Source organism: Puntigrus tetrazona, unplaced genomic scaffold, assembly GCF_018831695.1.
Source record: "Puntigrus tetrazona isolate hp1 unplaced genomic scaffold, ASM1883169v1 S000001156, whole genome shotgun sequence".
Lineage (NCBI taxonomy): Eukaryota > Metazoa > Chordata > Actinopteri > Cypriniformes > Cyprinidae > Puntigrus > Puntigrus tetrazona.
The window spans coordinates 297,573-323,756 of record NW_025048742.1 but is presented as its reverse complement, the minus strand read 5'-3'; the positions used below and the strand labels follow the sequence as shown (position 1 = coordinate 323,756).

The 26,184-nt window shown below is 39.6% G+C and overlaps 1 protein-coding gene and 1 pseudogene across 3 annotated transcripts in view; one reads left to right on the top strand and one right to left on the bottom strand.

Annotated features, from left to right (window-relative positions):
* The window catches only part of LOC122341178, a 35,688-nt pseudogene extending 27,936 nt beyond the window's left edge, over positions 1-7,752 (bottom strand).
* A 1,449-nt stretch (positions 7,753-9,201) lies between these two features.
* Positions 9,202-26,184, top strand: part of cep112 (centrosomal protein 112) — a 108,839-nt gene continuing 91,856 nt past the window's right edge. For all 3 annotated transcript variants that reach the window (XM_043234530.1, XM_043234529.1, XM_043234531.1), the window contains exons 1-9: positions 9,202-9,426; positions 9,691-9,794; positions 9,892-10,082; positions 10,158-10,291; positions 16,275-16,362; positions 16,962-17,039; positions 19,061-19,108; positions 19,860-19,934; positions 25,508-25,594. In XM_043234530.1, coding sequence (XP_043090465.1) covers positions 9,410-9,426; positions 9,691-9,794; positions 9,892-10,082; positions 10,158-10,291; positions 16,275-16,362; positions 16,962-17,039; positions 19,061-19,108; positions 19,860-19,934; positions 25,508-25,594 — 822 coding nt within the window. In that variant the 5' untranslated portion in view covers positions 9,202-9,409. The remainder of the gene's footprint in view (positions 9,427-9,690; positions 9,795-9,891; positions 10,083-10,157; positions 10,292-16,274; positions 16,363-16,961; positions 17,040-19,060; positions 19,109-19,859; positions 19,935-25,507; positions 25,595-26,184) is intronic.

Below are 26,184 nucleotides of genomic sequence, written 5' to 3'. Positions count from 1 at the left end.
TAAGAGTTCCACTTCTGAGAAGGAGCGCAGGCCGTTGTGTAACGTGTTTATTGTTTCACGTTCTCCTCACAGCTCGTGTTCGCCGCCCCCTCACTTCTGCTGGCTGATTGGTTAATGAGCTCAGCTGTACTCTGAGATGAGGTGAAGTGCTCCCCTCCTACACTACAATGGAAAGCTCAACACGACAACAGCCAAGCTCTGCGACCATTCATCAAGACACCAACGTAATGTATTAACACAACATTATATATCCATATAAAAGACAACTCACAAGAGACCTGAACTATATATATATATATATATATATATATATATATATATATATATATATATATATATATATATATATATATATATATATATATACAGGATGAAATATATTATTTAGACACCTTATTTACATTTCTGAAACGATAGAAGAACTTTTGATTCTTTTGAGAAGTAATCCAAGTAATGCGGTAACGCATCTCAGTCGCATCTCGGATCTCAAACACATTTGGAAATGAAGCTTCGCTGTCACAACAAAGGCAACCTCATGACAACTGTAAGTCATCATATGTGTTCACGAAACAACTGAACGAATTTAGGCCTGCTCTCACAACGGGGCTAACGTCGCTGTAAGGTGTCAGCCCTGTCTTCAAAATCCTTCCCACAAGCCTTGTCTGCTGTGGCGCACAGCGTTTGGGATATCTGACAGAGGGATGTGGTAATAGAGGGTACGGCTCTGAGAGACATCAAAGCAAACAGGAAGTGCAGCAGAGCGGTGCAAGTGCTCTTAATTTGGCAGAGGCCTCTGAAGATAGACGTTCAAATGAAACTCATTAGCATACTGCTGAGGAGAGACGGCTGGAACAAGCAGACACATAAACACTTCAGTTGCGCTAAAATACATTTCTGCCACTTCAAATGAAACAAATAGCTCAAATGCACGCGTTTTCCATATGCGGTATAGCTGCTCAGTTCAATGGACAAAAACAAAAACTTTTTAAAATAAAAAAGTTACTGTATACTACAGAGACACTGCAGAAAAGTTTTGGGGTCGGTAATTTGTATTTATTTATTAATTCATTTTCTAGGGCTACATTTATTTGACCAAAAATCACTCTAATTCTTCATTCTAATATGTTGATTCGCTGCTCAAGAAACATTTCTTATTAATGGACACCATGACACTTCGCCTTTGATATACAGAAAGTTCAAAAAGAACGGCATTTACTCGAATCGTGTACGTTTGTACTAAGTAGGTGGGTCTGTTGCTAAGGGTTAGGGATTTTCACTGTGAACAATAAAGAGATTCCTTTCAGGCACATAAACAAAGACATGAACCGTTTCATGAGTCTGACATTTGGGCGCATGTGCTCTTATCTGATGCGTAATCTTTTTTTCAACGGTTCTTCGAAAGGCCAACTCAAACAGAGATAGCGAGGGAAATCTTCCAGACCCTCAGAAACAGCAACCGTTACCGTGTCAGCCTGCGTTCTGCTACTGCTCACTCTGTGACGAAAACATCCACTTCTGTTTTCCACCGCTCCCGCCCCGTCAACTCAAACCGCAGCTGTCAGACTGTTTACGTTCCCCTTGCCAGCGGCTTAATATCTCCACCGGCTCGTTCAAGCTCACCCTTCAGTCACAGCGTCGCTCTCTTCACTTCTGGACATGGCAAGACTCTCCAGATAAAGTGGCACCTGACTTCAAAGGCCCGAAAGAGACGATGAAGAGACGGGCAGAACATCTGCATTAGCCGGCTGATTTATTCTGTGCCAGTGATGAAGAGGGCAGACACAAAGCTATGCTGTTAACAGCGCAGTGGTGATGACAGAACTGTTAGCACTGACCCTTGAAGAAGAGAAACCCAGACAAAACAGAGCCAAATTTGGAAAGAGAACGACGAGAAGGTTGTGTGCTCCCAAACGGCCTTGTCTCTAACTTATTTCATTTCTGCATTCAGTGAGAAAAAGAAAGCAGGACTTAATTTTATCCATATGGAATTGATTAGATGGTGAAAAGTTAGGAGGGGAGGGCTTGAAAAATATTAAAGAATATTGCTTGAGGTGCAGACAATTATTGCATTTGCAGTTGTTGATCTAACCCACGTTGCTTCTGGCAAGAAACGATTTAAACTTCCATTTCATTTAAAGGTAATTACTGTAGACTAGGTTGCTAATATTTATGTCTCGCTCGCTTATTAGGAGGATAGATTCAAGCATAATGCAGTATAATGAATGTATCTGTTCTTATTTACATTTAATTGGGTTCATGTGCCACAACAGGATTTACATGTTATGCATAATGAAAATATTTGGTGGACGTTAAATGGATGAGCCCCAGAGACAGATCCCCTATGAAGACCCATCGGGACAAGACCATCTGGCACACGGGATCCACTTCCCAGCAGAGTTTAGCTCTTACCCTATTCAAACACACCTAAGCACGCTAATCACTATCTTTAGGGACATTTGAAAATCTCAGCCAGATTTGAAGAACCCTGCTAATATGAATCTATGTACTACTTGATTTGTCCACTACATGCAATTAAGGTTCTACGTTAATACAACTTCATCTGTTTAGATTTACCTTGTGTCAAAGCTCGAATGATTTAAGGTAACTGGTCCCAGCACAATTTTCTAGTAAAGTCAACTACTTCAGGTAACGAGGGGTATCTGTATTTCTTCAGGAAGACATATTACGTTCAAATGATGATATTGTAATTATACTTAATCCTGACTGTTTTAGAGCAAAGAGGAGAAGAGTAAGAGAGAAAATTGGGCAAAATCAAATATTCTCTCCACAGAAGAGCCCATAGAAAATTACCATTGACATTTTTATTTTCAGAGAGTACTGAGGCTAAACAGGGATTCTCATCATATTCCTAATGATCTGCAACAGAATACAGCACAGTACCCATGAGCACCACACACCAGTTAGTGCTCTCTCAAGAGGTCACTGTAGGTAGAGCGAGGGTGGAGAGCAGCAGCTGGTGTCTGTCTGTCTGTCATCCCTGCTAAAAAGAAGCAGCTTAATTCAGACTAGACCATTTTGGTGGTCCCAGACTTGTCCGTTTAGTCTCAGAGAGGTTCTGGGTGCTCAGGTAGGTAGACCGCTTAAAAGCAGTGAAACACTAGCTATACCAGCTGAAACCAGTGAACAGTTAGCACTGAGGACAGGTCCGTGTGTGCGGTCAAGAGTCAGATGCATTTCTCTGACTGTACTACAGTAATTCATTCTTTATCCTAGATTGCATTTCAGTAGTTTTGCATGCCCCTGAAAGCAAATATAAATGGAATGATGCACAACATTACATTAATGGTTGGGTTGGTTTAAATTATTTATAATACAGACAGCATTCACTGTATGACAGTGCCTACACAGAACTCATTCAATACCAGCACAAACACACTAGAAAGAGCGAATGAATGCAGCGGTCTACTTGTGAAAGGCTCTTTAAAGGTGAACCACGCAGGCTTTTCGGTAACTGTTTGCAAATACAAGATTCAAACTCGTCCCCTCCAACGCAAGCTCAGAAGAGTTTTGCAAACATTTGTTTTTCAAATACTCCGTTAATCATTCATTAGTAGCATTTTGGCGTATATAAACAAATAGTTACTCTAATAATCAGATGACTGTCTGCAATTTGCAAGGGGAGTTTGGCCATCCACAGTCTAGTTAGCTAATAAACAATAATTACGTGTCATTATAAAAGCATAATTGCGATGCCTAGCAATCTGTCCAGTTACAGAAAGCAATCAACAAGGCAATGGCGGCATTAGAAAATAGTTTTTGTGTCCGAACAACTAGCCCAAGGTTGTGATCCAGAACCATGCCGAGTACAGCAACAGAAGAATTCAATGAGAAATAAAATACACTTATTGAGAGGCATTATTTTTGAGTCTATATTTTACTTTTGAGAAAATCCTACATATATCTAAAATACTGTATAATGCAAACAACAACAATAATAGGGCTTTTTCATGAATTCAGACACTGGCCTTATTAAGGATACCTCATTCATCTCGCACTAGCAGTTTTGGAGCAGCGTGCTGAGAACGCAGGTGAGCACAGGTTTGGTGTACCTCGTCGCGAGTCTCAAAGCTCTTGGTCAGGTATCAGAAGCCTTTTCATTGTCACACACCATTACACATCTCCCTAATGCTTCCAAGAACATGCACTCTCTGGCCTGGCCCTCATGTTCGCTTCCCACTCCACTGCACACCAACCAGCTCCCACGGCCGACCATCCATCAGAGAAGCCATCTGTGAGCTCACCAACGGCCCCACTCTCAGCCTGTTCAGAGCGTGCTAACGTGCTTGCTTTAGCCAGTTTTCTTCGTGTCATCATGCTGTCCTCGCTTCTCTGCATGCAGCGCATTCTCCAGTGAAGAAGTAGATGCAGACAGGCAGGTTACTGCACGGACGGAGGTTAGAGCCGTCTGGAGCAACACATGCTGACTGCAATGACACTTAATTAGGGAGTCAGACTATGTAACCATGTGGTAGGTGCTTGGAAACAGGAAGCAGCTATGACAGGGTTGCTTTAGTAAGAAACGTGCCCGCCGAAAGCTCTAATACAAGGGACAGTGACGCCTCTTAAATAACCTTCGTCTCGATGCCTGCTTATAGGCTGACGGTGATTTATGTATGTGATTAAGAAACCCAAACATACTCAAGAGCTTCCAGCTACATGGGACTGATTTCACGTGTCGCCGAGTTTCGTAACGTACAATTCGTAAGTCAGATGCTTCGTTAGATCATAAATGAACTATTACATAAGTACCATATTTTCTGTGAGTTATATAATGCAATTAACGGCAAGCAAGCAAAGTATGTGTACATTTGAAAACTGAACACACGTCGGGGCAGTTAACTAATGGTTAGGGAGTTGGACTTGCAAACAGAATGTTGTGGGTTTGAGTCTCAAGTCTGGCACGTATTGTAGGTGTGGAGAGTAAGTAACCGGCTCCCTCTTCCCCCTTAATACAGGCGAGATCAAGAGCAAGGAAGCAATATGGCTGCCCACTGGACTTGGTGTATGTTCAAATTCTGAGTATGGGTCACCATGTTTCACTTTACATTAAGCTAGACGTAAAGATTGTGTTTACACCAGAACACAGTGTAAATCGATCTGCACAAATTTGAATGTAAAATTTCAACAGGAATCAGCACGTTCAAGAGTCCATTTGATGGCAAAAAAGTTTGCATTCTTGTCTTCTACGAAAAAATTCAATGTTTCTACAAAAAAAAAGATTTTTCAATAAGCTTCTTCTTATTATAGAATGCTGCAAATTTTTTAAACTAAAGCATCTTTAGCCGCACAGACCAGAAAAAAGACCTATGAAATACGAGATGGACCGAATGTACTGCAAGCTTACAATGCCTTGACCTTTGTGCTTATGTACTCGTGTAAACGATGTCTCTGGTCCAACACTGCAGAGGTCTTTGGAAATATATTCATGGATGTACCCACACATCCTCAAAGACTTGACCGTCTTCCATGGCAAATGTCCAGTTGACAGGAAGATACACAAACACGATACACAAGATACCTTTGCCATCTGTGACCATCTGAGTCTGCCAGCTCTTATGACATCCCGCAGTTCTGCTCAATGATTCCCAAGAGCCAACATGAAAAGATACTTTTTAGAAACCGGCATCGTCAACTGTCATGTAAATATCCTAATTATTGATTATTGAGTTATTGCTGCAGCAAGTCAAGGTTTTAACCCAACTCTTGGAAAGTTCACCGTCCTGAAGACTTTGCTCCAACAAAAACCCTAAAAAACTTGCCTACCGGTTCAGGTATATTTAGGGTTGAAGATCCCGATGTAATACCTTGAGAATGGATGAAGTTCTGGATGAATGAAATGCTGGCCATTTCTATTTCCGGAGTGTTGCACTGTCAGCCCTGTCCCGATTGGAAATCTCACCGTCCAAATGAGATGTCCATTTGAATGCACATAACTGTATATTATACATCAAATATGATTTGATTTGCTGTCGCATTACCCAGCACTTCACTTTCAGCGGGGCAGAGACAAATTGCTTGATTTGTCACACCTGGTTAGGACACGGTCTAGTAGTCAAGGGAACTTGAGAATTAAGACTGCTTACCTGGCATCTTTTTCTTTTGACCTACTTGGAAAGGCTTCGTGCCAAATCATTTTTTTTGAAGCTACATCTGGCTAATGCTACAAACTTTGCTGAAGTGAAGTTTTCCGTGAAAGATCCGATCAATTTTAGTCATTTGATAAAGCAGGAACGGAGATCAAGCGCTTTACTCCAGCTTCCCAGGTTTGCGGAGATATTGTCAGAACAGTAGGCGCAACTGGATAAGTAGTTTACTTCGGCCGTACAGTGTTCTTCAAAACCCATTCAGATTGGGGATCTGCCGTTCATCAGAAGCCAACGACGACAAAGGCGGAGCCAAAATTGAAACAAATTCGACAAAGACCCTTACGGAAAAAACACCAGAGCTCTGGCAAGGCCAGCCCTTTTCCACATTATCCAGATGATGCGTTCCTTAATGGCGCAATGATGAAATAAACGGAACATGTTTGTACTCAACGTCCTCATTTACAGCGATGTAGAATAGGGCAGTAAACCCTGGTGAACCTCAATACACGAGCACAGCATCAGTGACAGAATCATGACACTCATCCACAACCTCCCACTAAAGCACGCGCACACACACACACACACACACACACACACACACACACAGTACCTTGGCACTGGAAGCCTTGCTTTCCAAATCCCCTGTAGAGTTGCATTTAAAAAAAAAAAACAGAAAAAAAACGAGTTAGTGACAAAGCTGCAAAATATAACTCGATCCTAAAACGCTTTTCCCCCCTAATTTTTTAAATGCACAAAATAAACTATTTAACCTCGACGACGGCAAAGGTCGAAGGGTATTAAAACTGGATTTAGGAATTAAAACACCACCGAACATCTGTTCAGCAAATCCAGTTTCATTAAAAGGTTTTCTGAATGTGCGGCGATTACTATCACCTGTAACTCAAATCTAACTTTGAAATCAAACATTATTATCATTACCACCTATGACCATAACAGCATATAAGCCTGCTGGAATACTAATGAATGAAAACAATAAATGTTGAAATTACACAAAACACTCTGTGACGAAATAAAGTGCGTGGAACTACTAAAAAAAGCGGATATTTTTAATATTAAAGTATCTTTTTTTTCTCTGTGTTACAGGGAAGACGCAAAAATTAAGAGGTTATGGACGCCTGTCAAAACATATTCACATTTTTTTTCTTGGAAGTCACGTTAAGATGGTCATCCAGTTAATTTCAAATTATTTTACGCCACATAAATAGAGACTTTTTTCTTAGTTCAAGCACAACATGTAAGTAAGAAATAAGAAAGTAAGAAATGATTGTTAGCTGTCCGACTAAACATTCAAGACTGCAATATGTCAAAGTTTGGCGCGTAACGCATGAGCACTGAATGCAGAGCGTGTTACCAGATAAAGTCGGTGCAGTGGCTGCAGAATGTGGGCTGCTTGAAGAATCGCGCGATAAATTTGTGGTTTTTAACTTCGTGCACGTTCTTCTGTCGCAGAGCTCCTTTCCGCGCGAATCGATTGACGGCGGCGGAAGAGTCATTGATCTGTATCAGATGATCGGCCATCGCGCCGCTACTCCTCAGGTGCGTGTCTCCTCCGCTGCGCGAGTCGACGCGTCTACTGTACGCGCTCGGCTGCCGCTCTCTTGTTACCGCGCGCCTCTCTCGCTTACGCTGACGTCAACGCTCTCCATCGCGCCCGTCCGCTCGTCACTCAGTGCGAGGGCGTGGGGCGCCACCCAGTGGACGAAAACCGGACACGCGTCATCCGGATGGCCGTTAGAAAACTCTTTTTTTTTTGTGCGTGATACTTGTACTTAGGCTATAGCGTGACCACAAAACCAATCATAGGTTGCATACGTTGCCCGAAAGCTGAATAAACTGCCTTTCCGTTGATGTTTTGTTAGGATAGGACAATATTTGGTCGACATACAACTACGCATATACATAAATAAACAAATATTGAGGGGGGAAAAAAGCATAGCAGCGAATATTACTAATTAAAATTAGGCTTTTCACAAAATGTCTTCATGGAACATGTTCTGCACTTAATATCCTAGTGATTTTTGGTATAAAAGAAAAATCTATAATTCGGACCCATGCAATTTATTGTTGGCTGTTGCTACAAATATGCCTGGGCTGCTTGTTTTGACTGGTTTTGAGTTTCAGGGTCACATATGAGCACTATTGCAAAAAAAAAAAAAAAAAAAAAAAAAAAAAAAAAAAAATTCATTATTTTATTTATTTGTGTTATTTTTATTTATTTGATGGTTTCAAACATATATGGATAGTTAATATTTATTTTCTATTATTTTGTATGTATATCATAAAATAAGTAAACGTCATTGTAGAATTGGATTTTTACAAACACTGGAATTCATTTAACTGTTTTGGTTAATTTAAGTTAATATATTTATCGATGAGTTAGTAGGCTTTGACAAGTTGAATGCCTGCAAACGGGTCAACAAGACTGTAAAGTTGGTAATTAAATTTAGAACTATAACTAACTGCTTTAAACTTTTTTTAATAAATGCAATTAATCGTTTAGAAATTAATTAATTAATTAATTAAGTACTCTGGATATCAAAGTAACAAACCCAAACTACTTGGGTTTGTTTCACCTGCAATTTTACGGTTGCTAGGAAACGGAAACGCTTGTAGTGACGAACGGAATGAAGCCAGAAATAATAAGCTCTTTTCCTCTGCAATGAGGAATAGCGTTCTTCAAATTAAAAGCGTAAGTTCTTTGACATCGCATCGTAGAAGACATAAAATAGAGATAACAACTAAATGAAGTTTTCTAAGTGTGAATCATATTTATGAAATTTAAATCTGCAACGCACAAGCTGTTGCAAGTATGTGACTAAATGTTGTTTAGCAGTCAGGAGAAAATATATAGAAAACAATATTCATAGTACAAGTCCTCTAATGCTGTAAAACAAATACGTAATGAAGTTGAGTTTGAATCTCAGATTGCAATAAAAAAGTTAAATTGTGCAAAAAAGTAACATTTACAAAGTATATCGCTGACAGATACGACTGCCGTTATGTGAGACTTTTATTTTGAAACATCAAATGCGTGCTTGATATGTGACTTCACAGTTTGTCAGTTTGAAACCGTTTGGGAGCGTAAAGTAGTAGCAACAAGTGGAGCAACAGCGCACAATCACAGCTGCAGATGACACCACACGAAGAAATTATTATTATTATTCAAAATGATTTAGCGCCCAACAAATATTTACCGTAGACTTACGTTTTCGATAATACTTACGTTTACATTGGCACTTTGTAAAACGTTAAGCCGTAGTAGCGCTCGTCAATATTTCTGAATGAGTTCTGCTAACCGGTGAGCTAACAAAAAATGATGATTATGTATCTATAAATTATGATTTAATATAAACTATCGTGTTACGTCATATAAGTGTTACTAATTATGTATTCACGTGTTATTGGCTGCGTGCTGTATGTTGACAAATAATGGCACGTCTGTCATTTATGATTGTTTTCAAACCATGATAATTAGCTAAAACCTACCAAAAATGCATACCTGCAATTCAGTATGGATGCAATAAACTGCACGTTGTTTTAATTAGTATTTTCATGCATTCAGGAGCAACATGAGTGATCAGGACTGTTTTGGCATTCTGGACTCTGAGTTTGATCATTACCTAGTGGACATGAAACCATATGTGCTTAAGCTTACCGACAAGACAGGTGAGGATATAGACAGAGAGAGAGCTCTGTCATTTGCAAAGGCTACAGATAAAGAACATTCCACTTGAAAACTTACACAAGCACGTTTGCCCATCAGAGCGGCAGCGGTGTGCACTGTGGGTTAAAACGCTGTGCGATCCTGAGATCTGTGGCTCTGGACTGACTGGAAGAAAAAACCGTAACATGTACGCCCGGCTTCTTCTGCACATGCTCAGAAAAGGAGTTTTGGACGGTCCCTTCACCCACAAACCCGAAGCAGGCAGCCTCAAGACTTTACCTACGTACACGGTACGTACCGTAACAACGTAAGCGATGTTTAATAGGCCTCAGTGGTGATTGCTGATTTGCTTTTAATGCTTTTAGTCTATTTATTTCGATGAGCCTTTGCTGGCAAAGTCGAAGGAGCGGGGATCTGCAGTGCTGCTGGACTGGGTCTCCGGGGAGTTGGGTCAGACCGATGGCTCTTGGTCCACCTCACCCCTCTCAAACACGCACAGGTAGGACACGGGTTACCGTTAAGCCACTTGTGTTGAGGTTGATAATTAGTTATTGGTAACGAAAGGTTCATCTTTTGGTTTCGGGAGACCCCGACAACAGGTTGACACGCATGTAAAGTAAAAAAAAAACACTTTCATTGTCTTATAATATGCATTGATTCGTTCAATGATAATTTTTTCTAAAATTTTAATGTCTAAAAATCGTCTGTGAGTGCACTGCTGCTTTGTTCACACTGTTACTAGGGAAACCGCTCCAAAATCTGCCCCTAGTGGCCAAGAATTAATATGCATTTTCATTCAGACCAACGCAAAAAGACCAAGAAGTCGGAGGGCAATGCGTTTCATGTTAACTTCAACATTTGTTTAAAACGATAACTAGTTTTAATCGCTTAGGGTCGGATCTGTGTTACAAACTGCTTGAAAGGTCAGTTTCAAAAATCCACGATAGGAACAATTTAACATTTGTCCTGGCCCGACTTTGGAAAAGATCACACCCATCCCGTTGTTTTGACAAGAAAGAAAGAAAAAGAAAAAAGAGGCGTGTTTCAAAATATGTTTATTGTGTTCTCAGGAGAAAGTTTTTTTTTTGCTTGTTTTTGAATGAGCTATCTCTACAATTTGGATCTTCACACAAGGACAAAGTGATTGCTCCATTAAAACCAGACATAGTCAGACTCTCAGTCAACACTCTCAAATCATTTTCATTTCTATCTGTTTGTACGCGGCACTGATGAGCAGCTTCAAAAGCAGTGCCCTCAAAACTCCACAGAAGGCTCTGCAGACCTCCTCAGAAGTGGAACACCTGTCATTCACAAATCCCCAGCCCCGCTGTCAACGATTCTCCTGTTCCCTTTGACAAAATCCCATTAAACGGTCACATATGACTCCTACTGAGTTTCTGCTGTATGCTTTCCTTGCTGAAAGCAAGTGGCAGTGTTGCTAAAATATAGAACCAGACAGTCCGCATACTTCTGAGCCAGTAGCTCTCCAGACCCGTTTATATCAATGCGTGACTGGTTCGTGCAGTGAAAATGATCCAGTAATTTTTTATTTTGTTAAAAGTAAACTTTCTGGAACGAGAAAAGGTTGCAAAAAAACAAGTTCAGATTGCTCCAAGTTGCTGCAGGTGCGAATGATACTTCTTGTCCTAGAAGATAAAAAGGGCTTAGATAAATAGATTCAGTGCCAGTGAGATGTATTATGAAAACATCATGTTCTCTAAGTTCTCCTCCACCGCAGCGTTCAGTGATGATCCGGCTGGTCTTCGGTAATGTCATTTGCAGAAGATAAAAGCATTCCCTGAAACTCGCTTTATCTCGGAAGCTTGAGCCAAAAATCACAAAGTGCTCCTTTGAGCTCTGACTCGTAAGACTTTCGTCTTACTTTCATACACATCATTGCACACTGAGGGTAATGTAATAACTCCTCATTTTGTGACCAGTATTACATTATTATTGTAATAAAATACTGATAATATAATCTTGTTTTTTTTTTTACACAGTTTGGGATATACTTTACACTGTGTTTTTATTGCACGCTGTTATTTGTCAGTATGTTCACTTCTCTTTGTCTATATATATATATATATATATATATATATATATATATATATATATATATATATATATATATATATATACACAAATTTGGCCACGGATAAAAACTAAAAATGCCAATGCGGCCAAATTTCCCTAATGCTTTTACCTAATGTCCTTGTGTTTTTATTTATTTTTTAGTCAGTATCATTAAAACTGTGTTACAAAATCTTGTCTTACAAAATCACTCTATATCATTTAATAAAATAATAAATAAGCATCGCAAAGCATTTCCGGTTTCCGTTTTCAGCCAATCGGTACCATAATTTTCTCTTTCGGTTTTGGCCCAGAATTTTGAAATATATATTCATACTAAATTTAGTGAGGGTAGTGATAAACAAAAATCATAGCGATAATAATTGCATGTTTTCTTTTTAGAACTTGTGCATTTTGTATGTAGTTTAAAAATGTTTTAAGGAATACAGAACATTTTTACGTCTTTATTATGTAAAGTTTTCATAACATTCCGAACGTGGCATTGCGTAAATAATTAAATAGTTATTATACTGTGTGTGTGTGTGTGTGTGTGTGTGTGTGTGTGTGTGTGTGTGTGTGTGTGTGTGTGTGTGTGTGTCCATTATTATATATTTATATAATAGACTGTTTTTTTCAGGACATTTTTTCGCAGTTAAAATAGGTTTTGGAGTAATATTTGTCTTTCATATTATAGGTCATCTAAAACAAGCATTACAGAGTACTAGGGGCATGTAAAAGCTGTTTTATTCTGATGTTTTGTCATGTCGCTCTCGGTGTAAATAGGCCTTTAACCTCAACTATGCAAGACTAAATCATTGGGAAAGACACATGCTTGCGTTTAGCCTCACAAATGAATGTTTGGCAGTACCAGGCCTGTGTTTTTCCGCAATTTGAAGACTCAAAGAGTCCATTGACCCTTACGGCTGAAGATTAAACCGCTTCTTCTGAAATTAGAGATCTTTCAATTGAAGTAGTCAGCAGATAGAGGAAGTCCATCTGCTTGAAAGCCTGGACTTGTGCTTCAGTGCTTAAATTTGGAGGAGACCATTAAAGGCATTTAGATCACAGACTCAAGTCCTGCTGGAGAAAATTGCAGCCGTGTCTTTTATGTGTCGCACTCATTTAGATCAGATTAAAGCTTTGAGCTCGCGGCTCTCCTCTGATGTGGCCGTGTTTGCTTTCAGTCAGTCAGTCAGTCAGTCAGGTGACGATATAACAGTTCTTCTGCTTTTGTGCTTTTCATGGGTGAAAACAATTGTCATGGGAGTCGTTTTTTCCCCTTAGCTTTTTCTGTTTTTGTCTTTAATCCATTGCTATTGAACATTGTTTGAAGTTTTACTGCTTTCGTGTACAATCATCATGTCTATATATTACATTTTTAAGAAATTGGGCATGCTTGTTTGAGCCGCGGAGGTTGTTTTTTTTATGCTTTTCAAACACTTTGTGCTTGTATATATGTATAAGCATAGAATTTAGGGCAGTTAAGCCTTTTTTGACAATAAGCAAATTATCCCCATTTTCTCAGTAGTCTGTTGTAAACACGAGAATGTGAAAAGGAGAGAAAAAAGAGTACATAAATGTGCATCAGAGTTAATAATTGGTGTTTTGAATGTAAATCATGATAGTGTGTGTAATTACTAAGATTTCATTTTCTCTTTTTGCCGATATTGCGTAAGTTCGTCTGCTTACAAGGCCTTGAAAGGGTTTTTGACCATGTTTATTCCATGTTTGTCCACCTGATGGCGATCTTAACTTAACTTTGGGTCTCAAAACACGCGCGATGAACGTACACTGCTTTTTTTTGTCCTTGGATTATGTGTTACAGATCTTAGAGCGGTGAAAAATACTCAAATACAAGAATAGTGGCAATAATGTAAAATAACAAGATTAAACACTAAATTATCAGTCAAAGGCATTTCGTTATTCAGTTATGTCTTTGTCCAGCTCAGTTTGAAGCTTCATCGGTAACAGAATAGAGAAAAAAAAAACTTAGAGAAGAAAAGAGAATAGAATACAAAACACTGCATAGAGATAATGACCGAAAACGCTTGTAGCAACAAATAGCACTGCACTGGAAACCAGTTACAAAACCAGCGCATTAATTTGTGGTCACATTCACCACTGTTTCACAAATATCCCTATTCGTTTCAATAGAAATTTGAAAAAAATGACAGTAGAAAAAAGCCAGCCGTGGTGACTTGATAAACCAAAGCCCATCCCAAGCATGGTGAGACTCATTAAACTGATATTTGCAACAGACATTAATTTAACATACAACCCTAATAAACATAACTGATAAAAAAAAAGCACAAAAATCTGAATGAACATCAACATCAAATTCAAACATAGTTTTAAATGCAATGCGGGGAATACCGGGAATGTCAGGTTACGCTTTTTCCTAGCATTATCATAAAAACGCGACCAAACGCGACCACCCAGAACTTGCTAGCAACAGCCTAGTGATGCCTTTACAGCTAATCAGAACACATGCGAAGCTTACTAGCAACACCACGGCAGCAAGCAGAACGCCCTAACAATGCATAGCAACACCCTCGTGGCCGCTAAGATGTTGTTCAAATCATTTAAAGACCTAGTTACCATAGTTTCGTCATGTGAACCTTCCCATCTGTCTGTCTGGGTTTTTTTTATGTGTTCACCGGAAACATTAGCCAGAGTCTCCAAGCATTGCCAAATGTGACAGCAGCAGCAGCAGCAGCAGCAGCAGAGACGGCCGTAAGAGACATCAGATGTGTTCCCGAGTCCAAGGTTTCAGTCAAGCACGCGTGAACGCTTTGGCCTTGCGTTTTTAAAGTGGTGTGGATGAGGACGCGTCCCTGAGGCCGAGGCCTTTCCGAGCAGCTGCAGGTCAGGACGCGGGGCTTTAATCAGGCCGCAGGGCAGCAGCACCTCCACGATCTGCCCCCACAGCTCTTTGATCCCACACTCTCATCTGATTCAATTATCCCCATCCACCTGTTAACGGCCAGGCGCCAATCACAATGGCTGGCCCTCATCTGACAGCTCAAAGGGAAGGTAGACTGTGTGTGTGTAGTATGCAAGCAGTCTAGCAGATTTAGCTGCTGTGCCCTTTTAGATCTGTTCTTTGATGTGGCGTGCAGACATATATATGTGTATATATATATTGTTTCTTTTTAGCCCCCATCTGGTTGGCATGCTGCATCGCAGCTCATGCCAATGGTTGCATCCCACTTTACGTTTGTACTGTGTAATATGTTAGACTAAGTTGCCTGCCTGGTTGTTTAATTGCGGTATGTTGAGGGTAGTATGTCAGATGTCATACTGATTTCCAGTCGTAAGGTTTGTTTATGGTACATTCACATCGGGGTGTTGAACTCAACGTTGATCGAAAGTAGTTGACGCAGAGCTTGGTGCTGACACGATGGTCATAGTCACAACAGCCAATCGCATTACACAATACTAGGCTATTTGAACATGGTGATCCGATTGGCTGACTCCGCCCACAAACTGCTGGTTGAATGTCTGATGCATGCGGCGCACAAGATTGGAAACACTTCAGGAGTTTCAAAGCCGTCATTGGATTAGTTGATCTGTACAGAATTTCTGGGAGATGTGTCCAGTTTGGTCCAATTGGTCGATTTAATTTAATTGAATTATTCAAACATATAATTTCTATAAATATTTAAATGCTGTATGCATATATATAATTGTAAAGCATTTACATTTAGCTGCGTGATTGAAAGCAAAATAAAAACACTGATGTGCTTTTAAAACTATTTTAGGCTGGAGCTTAATAGTAAGTCCAAAAGAAACCGCGTAAAAAAGAAAATAGAAAAAAAGAGGGTGTATGTGTCTCCAAATACTTGTCAAGACTTTCATATAGTCATCACATCCTCCCTCTCTTCATCATTTGACTAACGGGGGATTAGTTTAATTAGTTGAGATTTGCGTTAAGCATTCATAATTAGCTAGAGAACACGTTCTTAATTTGCCCATGAAACAAATGTGTCATGGCTGTCGAAATCAGCGACATCTAGTCAGACGGGTTTCAGCCTTTGAAGTTGTCGTTGGTGGCCTCAGCTTAGCTGATCAAACTGGAATTAGCTGGGAAAAGAAAGAGATCATAAATACCAGTGAACTGGAAACGATACACTGTATAATATATGCCCCCAACTGGCGTGAGTGTGTGTCAAGCCTGCCGGGAACTAGAAGTACGAGAAACCATGGACCATGTGTGTTTTAGATGCGTTAAAGATGATGCAATTATTTCCGTGTCTGTGAATATGCCAATGGAGACCAAGGCAAGAAAGAAAAGACTAATGCATCAAGATTGTTGTTGAAACATTTGTGCATAGGTTCTCGTATGATCTATTGTAGGGGGGCTAACATTGATACAAGTTAACTAATAATCTGAAGTTTTTTCTCTACCACAGGAAGAGGAGTTTGTTCAATGAGAAGTCACCAACCAGACCCCTGTCCTCAAGTCCCATCAAACGCGACATCAAAGACGATGTCAAAATGGTAAGAACTTAAAACTGTCAGGAAATCAACTTAATACAATATCCGCACTAGTTCATATAGCTTTGGTTTGTAATTAGGAATGTTACCGTGTGTCCCAGTTTTTATCTGATATGGGTTTAAGACAACTTCCTTTAATGCGAGTTGTTTGCTCTGTGGGAACCATCTCCTTCCCAAAGTCCTGTTAAGTGTCAACAGTACCCTTGTATTTCATTACAATTGAGCTTTATTAGATATTTCCTTGCTTCACTTTCCAAAGTGGCCAAATTGAACATGAAACAACAGTTCCCTGAAAACATTCAAATGCATTATTCTTTTTAAAGCAGAAATAATGTGGAAAAGATTGGAGTATGTCCTTATCTCCAGCCCTCTCCATTACTTGATCTATCTATCTATCTATCTATCTATCTATCTATCTATCTATCTATCTATCTATCTATCTATCTATCTATTTAGATTGAGGTTAATATCTTTTCATGTTTAGCAGATTTTACAGTCTCTAGTTCAACACATTGGTGGATAAGTCAGAATTCCCAGAGCACTCTCCATCTTTGGACGTGGTTTTTTGTTTCTTTGTTCCTCACTGTCTGTTTCTATTCCAGGCAGAGGCACGCAGGAGGCTGCCCATCTCCTCCGATGATAGTGACTTTGAGGCTCGCTTTAACAGCTGGAACCTGGGGGTAAAGTTGGATGGTTTTGTTTTTATGTATTTTCCTCCCATTTGTTAAAAAATCAGTTTCACTTCGACGTGTATTTTCATATCTGACTGTTTGTTGGTAAGACAAGAAAGAAAACGTTATCTGGACTGTCGTGGAGATCCTGAATGATCATTTTAATAATGAGATAACAATATGATGAATGTTGTTCCTGAACAGTTGTTTCACTTTAGTGTGCGGTATTCAATCATTAATCACATCCAACAGTCATGTGCATGTACATGAAGTTACTATATCATTGTTTTGTAAATTTTGGCTTCTGAAATTTTCATAGAAATCAAACAGTGTTATTTGCATTGGACTCAAAAAGGGCACAAATGAATTCTTAATCATTTCGAAGTCATTCATTAGAAACCAAAAAGCTTAACTCTGAACATACCAAGCCTGTTGGTGCCAAAATGGCTTAACTGCGCTTATGCCCTTTTGTATTGTGGGTAAAGCCTGTGGATATCACACGAGTCAAAATGGCTGACACCGCATGTAAGCCAGGCAGTTCGAACGTGAATATAAGTTTTTAACTGCTGAAGATGTGTTATTATGTGTTATTATGAAGATGTGTTATTATCATTCGTAGTGCCCTTGTTCTGCAATGTCACAACATTTATTCCCAAGTTGCATTCGTTTTTCAGCAATATCTTGATGATGTGTATTGGTTATGAAAAATGTAGATTATGGAAAAAACATATACATATACTGCAAACATGCACATGACCACATTCTACATCCCTAATCCTACCAAATACCTAAGCTTAACCAGTACCTTACTAACTATTAATAAGCTAGTAAGGTTAAAAGTTAAAAAAATGCAGTTAAAATAAAGCATGACAGAGAAAAAAATCGAATCTGTCAGGTCGCCACAGTTCATTCTCATCAATCGCCCCTGTCTTGGGTTCGGTTTCTTGGTTAATCCTTAAAATAAATGTAAAAAAGGACAGAATTGCATTGTTTGCAGTGGATGACTACACCATGTGGGAGGAAAAATGTGCTGCAATGATTGCTCAACGCGCTGGCATGCGGAGTTCTTAGGATCAAAGCGTTCGAAGCTTTATAGGACTGTGTTGGCCTCCAGATTTTCTCAATAGCCACTTCTGACTTCCCCACAGATTGCGAAACCGTCCGGCTGCTTGTTTCATCACAAAGTTTTATGCAGAAAAACAAGAGTCTGAACTTTGCTCTTATCAGAGAGTGGAGTGCCGAGATAAGTATGCGCACTTGCGGGCAAGTTTTCAGCGGCTCCGGGCCCCTGTTCTGTGGGCACCGATGCTGGACTAATCAACAGCTGCATCACCTGTGGACGTGAAGCGCGGCACTGCTTCGTTCTGCCTGGAAACCGTTCGGCGCTGCGGCCTGATGATTCATTTAGAGTCACGTTACTCTCGCTCTGCGTTTGAGTTTGCATCGAACTGTTTCGACTGGGTCTCTGTGACTAGGGAATTTGCCAATGTCACCAAAATGGAATTGCGAAAATACGGACCATCTGAAAATAGCTCGAAAGAAAGAAAGAAAAGTGATGGCTGGCCACCAAGTAACATAAAAATAAAGACAAACAAATACACAAATGGTGGTTTGCTCTACCAGTTCACAAAGAAAACATGAACAAAGGAAAATTTTAGATGTTTAATTAACTTTAGCCAGTTTTCATCTAATTATGCTTTGTGACAGTCTCATCAGAGATAGTGTGTCCTGGCAAAATTCCCATTGCTTTCAGATCATGGGTTATGTCGATGAAAGACAAGCTCACCGGAGGACAAGCTCACCTTTTGTCCTTTTTTTTTTTAAGAAACGGAAATGGCCTTGCTGCATACAATGCATCAGTGGGCTGAGGTCTGATCTCCGTAAACACAACCGGTGTAGGAAAGAGACTGTATTTAAATGGCACTCTTTGAAGTCATTTCACATTGTTTATGACAAATAAAAGGAGGCCAGAGGTGTACAAGAGGTGTTTGGGACTTACCAGGTTGTGTTGTATTGTCTGTTTTTTGCAGATAGAAAACCCCAGATATCTGCGCGAGAACCCTGTCCCACTGTCTCCGGTAAGTGCTGATGGGTCCTAGTGGCAGAAACATGATTGATCTCCACAGATGCATATAGAGTTAAATAAAAACATTTTTAGGACTGAGTTCTCACTATTAACTGGTTGCTTGTTAGCATGTATATTTTTAGCATATTGGCTGTTTATTATTAGTACTTATATTGTATTGACGTGTTCACAGCAATGATTGTAACTAAAGATAACGATAAAGATCTAGTTCTAAAGTTTTTTAGTATTAAAGAATAGCAGGGCCTACACCACAGCTATAATGATAAAGGCACAAAGAAGCAATCAGAATCATAACAAGATTGAGAATTTAAAGCTCAGAATAATCAGACAGTAACTGTGCGTTGGTTTGGGTGCAAGTATATTGCTAAAAAAATTTTTAAACAATGTCTAAATTAATACTTGTTCAAAACAATCACTAAAACAATTTTCTGCTTTTTTTTTGAAAATAAAAAATATTTTTCTGTTAATATACCGTATATCCTTTTCTACAATATATATCCTGTCATTAAAATTTTAATATAAAATATATATATATTTTAAAATACAAAAATTAAATAATTTAAGTAAAGATTTTGAAGTTAAAGACGAAGTTAAAGTTGTTTCTGACTGCATGGTGTTCAAACATTAATTACTAAGGTTATTTTTTTATCTGTTATCTGTTAGGGTAACATGCTTTAATTAGCGCACTATTAGCAGATTGCAAATTTTATGTATTAATTAGTTTATTTTTTGAATTTTAATAGATTTACAACAAATCAAGTCTTGGAAAAAACAGCACCCTTTACGACGAGGCAGCCCCAGTGAAAGCTGATAAGGAGGTAAGAAAACCGTGTTCTCCCCAAGTGTTTGAAATGTGCTGTAATTGCTTTCAAAGCGGCCCAGTACCTTTAAAGGAAAAGCTGACTCCGAAATGACAATTGAAATTTGCATGGAATAATGACTTGGACACTTTGCAATGCAAAGGAGCAGAACAAAGATACTGCTAAACATCTTCATTTCTTCACAAAAGAAAGACGTCCCCCACGGGTTTGGAACGATACGATTAAATGATGACACGAGCTTCACTTTTGGTTGAACTAACCGTTTAGCCAGTGATGGTTTTCTTGAGTGCTGCTGTCTTGTTGAGATTTGTCATCCAGCATGCTTTTCCACTTCTTAAGTAAATGCTATGTGATGGCTGGTTGCTTTTAATAAACTCAAGAAAGCAATGCTGGATGACAGCTTCACACACCTAACCAAAGCAAGGCTCTCTGAGTTTCGCTTGTTTAGGGACGCCGACTTCTCCTAAGAGCTTTACAAACCCTGTTTGTGATGACAGTTTTCCCCTGTATGTGGGTTTAAGCTGAAAATCCCATAGAACAAGCTTCTCTTTGATGTCATTTGACTGGTATTGTTGAATATACTGAGCGTGACCTGCTGTAATCACACTTCCTCTGGGAAGAGCAGTGCTCAATTAGGTCAACTTCAGTCACACAGCATCATCAGCCCTCGTCTTCACTAGAATATAGCCATTTCGCAAACAGCTGAATAGTCTTTTGAAACAGTCCTTAAGTCTCCAGGGCTGCCGTTTCAAAAGATGAAGCCGTCACATTAACTCCGCACACTTTTAAGCAAAGAGATTCCGAGATTAGCTGAAACATTGTTTTACTGTAAGCAGAGTAAATAGCATCTGCGTTGGGCTGTGGAGCATGGTAATTAATAACAGGTGGCAGCAATGGCAAGTGGTCTGCTTGAGTTAACATCAAGGCTGAAGAAACGTTCCCAGGTAATGGGGTGAAGGGTGAGTCAAACGTTCCTCGGGAGCTGCTAGGCTTTGATGAAGGGAAATGGTGCATGCGCTGCCCTTCATTGCCTATGATTGAAATTACTGTGGAGCTGAGGGCAGAGAAAAAAAAACAAAGCTCATACGAGTTCTAGTATTCATCCCAGACACTTATTCTTACTGTGTGTTCTTGGCTTTGTGCCTCGCTATCATTGTTTACTCTTTCTTTGTAACCTGAAATCATGGGTTCATTTCACACATATTCCTCTTGAAAACATTGTCAGTAGACTAGTAGACTAAAAAACAGCGATTGCCTTGTTACTGAGAAATATAATTTCACATCCAGTATCTAGTTGGCGAAACAGCTTCCTCTCACTGAGATATGGACTCTGCAAGACCACAGAAGGTGTCCTTCAAAAGCAGCATTCGTCCTTGTGGGGTGAAGCCGCTGTGGATCGAATTTATTGGTCCAGCACATCCCACAGATTCTCAAATGGATTGGGATTTGGTGAATTTGGAGGCCAGGGCAACACCTTGAGCTCTTCATCATGTTCCTTAAACCGTTCCTGAGCAATGTGTGTAGTGTGTCAGGGTGCGCTGATTCTGCTGAAAGAGGGAACTTCTGTCAGACACAAAAAGGGGGTGTACCTTGTAACAGTGTTCATGTAGGAAGCACATCTCAAAGTCCAAATGAATAGCTCGTCTAGGCTTCTCCAGTAAAACATTTGCCAGGCCATTACACTTTCTCCACCAGCTTTTTGTCATCCTACGCTGCATCATGGATGGAGCCATCACTTCATCTGATGTAAAAGAAAACGTGACTCATTAATCAATAATTCCAACAACATCTACAGCAGAGCTGGTGCGCATGGTGTGAATTTGTAGTTTTGAACAGAGTGTCAGTGATTAATAACCATAACTACTTTACTAAATGATCGAAAGAATGAATGAATGACATGATGACTCGGTCATATAAACGGTGACTTACTGCCACCTACTGCCGATTTTAGTTTTAAATTAAGTATCACTTTGTTTTGCGATCATTTAGTGCTATTAATTATACTCTATATAACACATGACATTAGGTAAAGGTAAAAAATGCACCTACAAATCAGTTTAAGGTGGAAATATTGTCCCTTAATGGCAAAGATGCGACTGGGGTACTCCGTTAAATGCCCAAAGGGTTTGAAAACCAATGGACTAGACAACCATCTTCCACTGGTCCAAGATCTAGTTCTGACGCTTGCATGCCCTTTGTAGGCGACTTTGATGGTGGACAGGGGTCTTCGTAGTCACTCTGATTGCCTTCAAAAAAACCTAACCAGACCTTAATTTATGGCACTGTTAGGTGATGGTCAACTATATTCACTTCACCTGACCTCTGACTGGTCATAATGTTAAATGTCATTATGTTTTTTATACACCTCTCTCATCTATTTGAAAATTCTTCTTAAATGCGGTATGTTCTGTCAGGCTTCTTTTGTTTGTTATTAGCTCTTAGTCATTTCAGTTGTTATTTTTCTTTCAAAGAGCAAAGGCAGCGATTTGATTGAGATGTCGTCAGTGTGACTGGGGAAGCTTTCTGGTGTTTATCCAGACACTAAACAGTCACCCAGATTTTCTCTCTAAATAGCTGGAATCACAGATTCAACCCGCAGTGTGGCGCTAAAACGTAGCAGACGTTTTGTGAAAATATTCCCTGAGGAAATGCGCGAAACCAACGTTGGGCAAAGAAAAGACAGAACAGCTGCTCCCGTCTCCTTCGCACCGTCTTCATCTCTCCTCCTCCCACCCTTCCATCTCTCCTTCTGCTCTTCAAAAAGCGCCGCGTCTCTGTGAGTTTAACGCGAGTAAAAGCACCAATGTCATTCGCCTCACCGATTCCAGGGAATCTGAAAACCCGGAGGTGTGCGCTCGCCCGCCGCACCTTTTCAGACAAGAGTTTCAGAACGCCACTGATGTAGTTTGACAAACTTTTCTAAAAGCACCAATTGAAGCTTCAAAAAAAAAAAGACAAGAAAAGAAAAAAAGTGCCGCCCACGTTTGCATCTGTGCTGCCGGGATCTGTTTGACTGCGTGGCTTCAATCAGTGCAATCTTCTCCTCTGACAGGTCTCCTGTGGTCTCTAAGATTGCACAAGAAGAATCGTACGCAAAGCGAGAGGCGGGGGCTTGTTTCTCAGGGTTGAGTGGAAGTAGGGCAGGTGACGGTAGCAAACTGTGTGCTTAGCTCTTGCGAGATCGTTCCAGCCTCCAGATAATGCTGTCATGAGACAGCCTTCTATGTTTGGCTTCTACAAAATGGGTCTGGACGTTGATTTTTGTGTTTATTCATAGACTAAATTGTTATGTATGCACTCGTATGGAGCTTCTAAAAGGTGTACATCGCAGAACATGAAAATGTGAATGCAAACACTTCTGCCTATGCATTTTATCATTTTTGTGTTCATAAATGTGGTTATAAAGCAAGTAAACATTTTCGGGATTGCATTAAGCAGACATTGATTTAATGTCTGTCTATTTTTTTAAAGATATTGATGTAAAAAATGCCCCTGTATAGGTTTTTGTCTCAAATTCATAAGCCATGTCAGAAGCAATTTCAACACCAGTTTAGTAAATAAGAAGCTAACATTGTTTTATTTTAAACAATATTGTCTGTTTTTGCTCAACATTGCTAGACATTACCCATAAAATTAAAGCAGAATCGTTGTGCTTTTCTCATACATTTCTCATTTAACGCAATAATAGCTTAAAATAATATTCTGCGGATATTTGTGAAGCCAAACGCAGGTTGTGTTTAATGAAATTAATCGGCACATCATGTGGTGTTTAAGGGATCTGCTGGAGCTGAAATTTTGTGAAGCTTGAAGTTGCTGCTGTAGGGAAACTGGCCAAAGCTTAAGAATAGATTTATCATCGCAATTTTATCAAATTTGATGCTACAGGATATTGTGCCTAATGTAAATGCACTTGTCAGTCACCGGCAGCTGATGTGCTGATGCTGCAAACTTTTCTTAGCTTTTGAATCGCAGAAGCCAAAGAGAACAATGATTTCCGTCTCTCCCCGGAGCCGATGAAGGCCTCCTGGGCTGTATTCATGTATTTGATATGTAAATAAATACATTGTTTATGTAGAACACATGAGATGTCTTCATGGATTGGATTTGAATATGAAATGACACTGAGATATATACAAGGGATGGGCGATATGTTATAAATAGTTTCGCAATTCAGTTAATATTTTATTCAGCTACGTTATGTAAAACCATTGTGTCTGCATTCAACCCAACTACAGTAAAGCAGCAATTCTGTCTGGGTAATATTGATGCATTAAAAACTGAAGTGAAGGTGTTTATCAAGCATTCTTCATATCAGTGACCACTCCAGTTGAGTTGTTTTTTCCTGCTGTAACAGGCAGGAGAAATGGCCCGTTGCTCTTTCAATGTTCTTGTGGCCTAGAGACGTTGGGATCTCTTTTACTCTGGCCATATAGTGCCCTGCAGTGGATCTGATAAGCCAGCAGATCGTGTCCCACGATGGTGGCAGCAGTTGAAAGCCCTGATCCGCAGTCAGCCAGAGGGCTGGGAGGCTCACACAAAAATCCTGCTCATGCCACATCAAAACATGCTTCCCAAAATACATGAGAAGAAAGACACCGCTTCAGGAATGACCAGCGGCCATAGTGACGAAAGTTTCAGCTGCACTTTGTGTTTGTGTTCGCGGAAGTGTCTGCTTACTGGTCTCTTGTGTGTGTGCTCACATTGTTTGTGTGGGTTTGACGAGCTGAAAAGCCCAGGACGCATGTTCTAACAGGCCACTCAAGAAAAATGTTGAACTTTTGATCCCAGAAATATTGAGGCATGTTAAAAGCTCAAGGTTGCTCTAGGTGAGGGATGTTAATTATTATTGCTGCTTGGTTTTGTAAGGGGTGGCAATCAAAACGGCTCATATGTTACTCCTAATCTCACGAGCCATTGTTTTAGCCCTCAAGATGCTTAAAGAAATGCAAACGTATGTAATAATAAAGTCATTAAGTAGAATTAGAACTGGAACCATACAGTACTATTCCCATTTGAGTTAAAATACTAATGAAGACCGTTCAAATGTAATTAGGTGTGTGTGTACTTTTTGAACTTTCTCTATCTGCTGTTTCCTGTCCAGCATTATTCATCTGTGTCCTTCTGAACAGATGGGCTCTTTCATCAGCGTCTCACAGCACAATACAAGTCGTTTTGTGTTTGTTCTGAACATTGGCAGATACTTAACTGACTCTTTTAACGACTGATCTTGAAAACAAAAATACTGGAGGTGTTTATCTGTAGGTGTAGAAGAAACTCAGCACTGTAATTCAGACACAGTTTGTATGGTTTTTTTAAAAATGGGTCATGTCATGAAAAACATTTTCTTTTTAAAATAAGTTTTAAAATATGATTTTTATGTGCTGTGTACACATACTTAATCATTACTTTAACCCAGGATGAAACAAAAAAGCCCAAAGGGGCTTAGAAATTATTGTAGTTATGACATGACTGCATTAACCTTGTCATTATTTTTTACTTATAGAAGATATAATAATAATTTTGTTTAATTTTAGTGGTTTAATTTTGATTTGTATTCATTTCCATTGTAGATTGAGGTGAGGACTAAAGTCTTGGAGGCCAAACATCAAGAGGATACACTGAGGATGCAGCAGAAACATGACGCAGAGATTCAGAAGGTGAATCAATTGATCTGTCAAATATTTCATAAGAAGAGAAAATGGATGATGATGAGTTTATAATAACAAGTATATCGATGATACACAGATTGACCGCTCACGTATTGCAAGCTGGGTTCTGCAAAAATCCCAGCCAACTGTCTTACTCATTAAAACTGTATTATATCAGTGATACTGATTTTATGTGCATGTGCTGTGTCAGTGTCTCCTCTGTTACTTCCACATTTATTGTCTTTTTCATTCAGCCCCAGTGACATAACAGCTTAAATTCTGTTTTAATAAAGTCTATTAAATGACCTAGGACTACAGATGTTTGTGTATCCCCACCTCTTTATAAGCAGAAACATGATTCTTGGCAGACCGTTGTCTTTCACGGCATCCCTATAAGTCTAACGGCCTCTGGACCTCATCCTCGACACTCTGTTATGACTCTGCTGTGTGTCTGAAAAGAGCTCTTTAAGAAGACGATGGGAAAATTGTGTGTGTCCCTAAATGTTCCACGAACTTCCCTTTAACCTCCCTAACGCCCCCTCTTTCCCTCACTCTCAGCTGCAAGCTTTCATCTTTCACAGGCGACCGGCTTGCAGGAT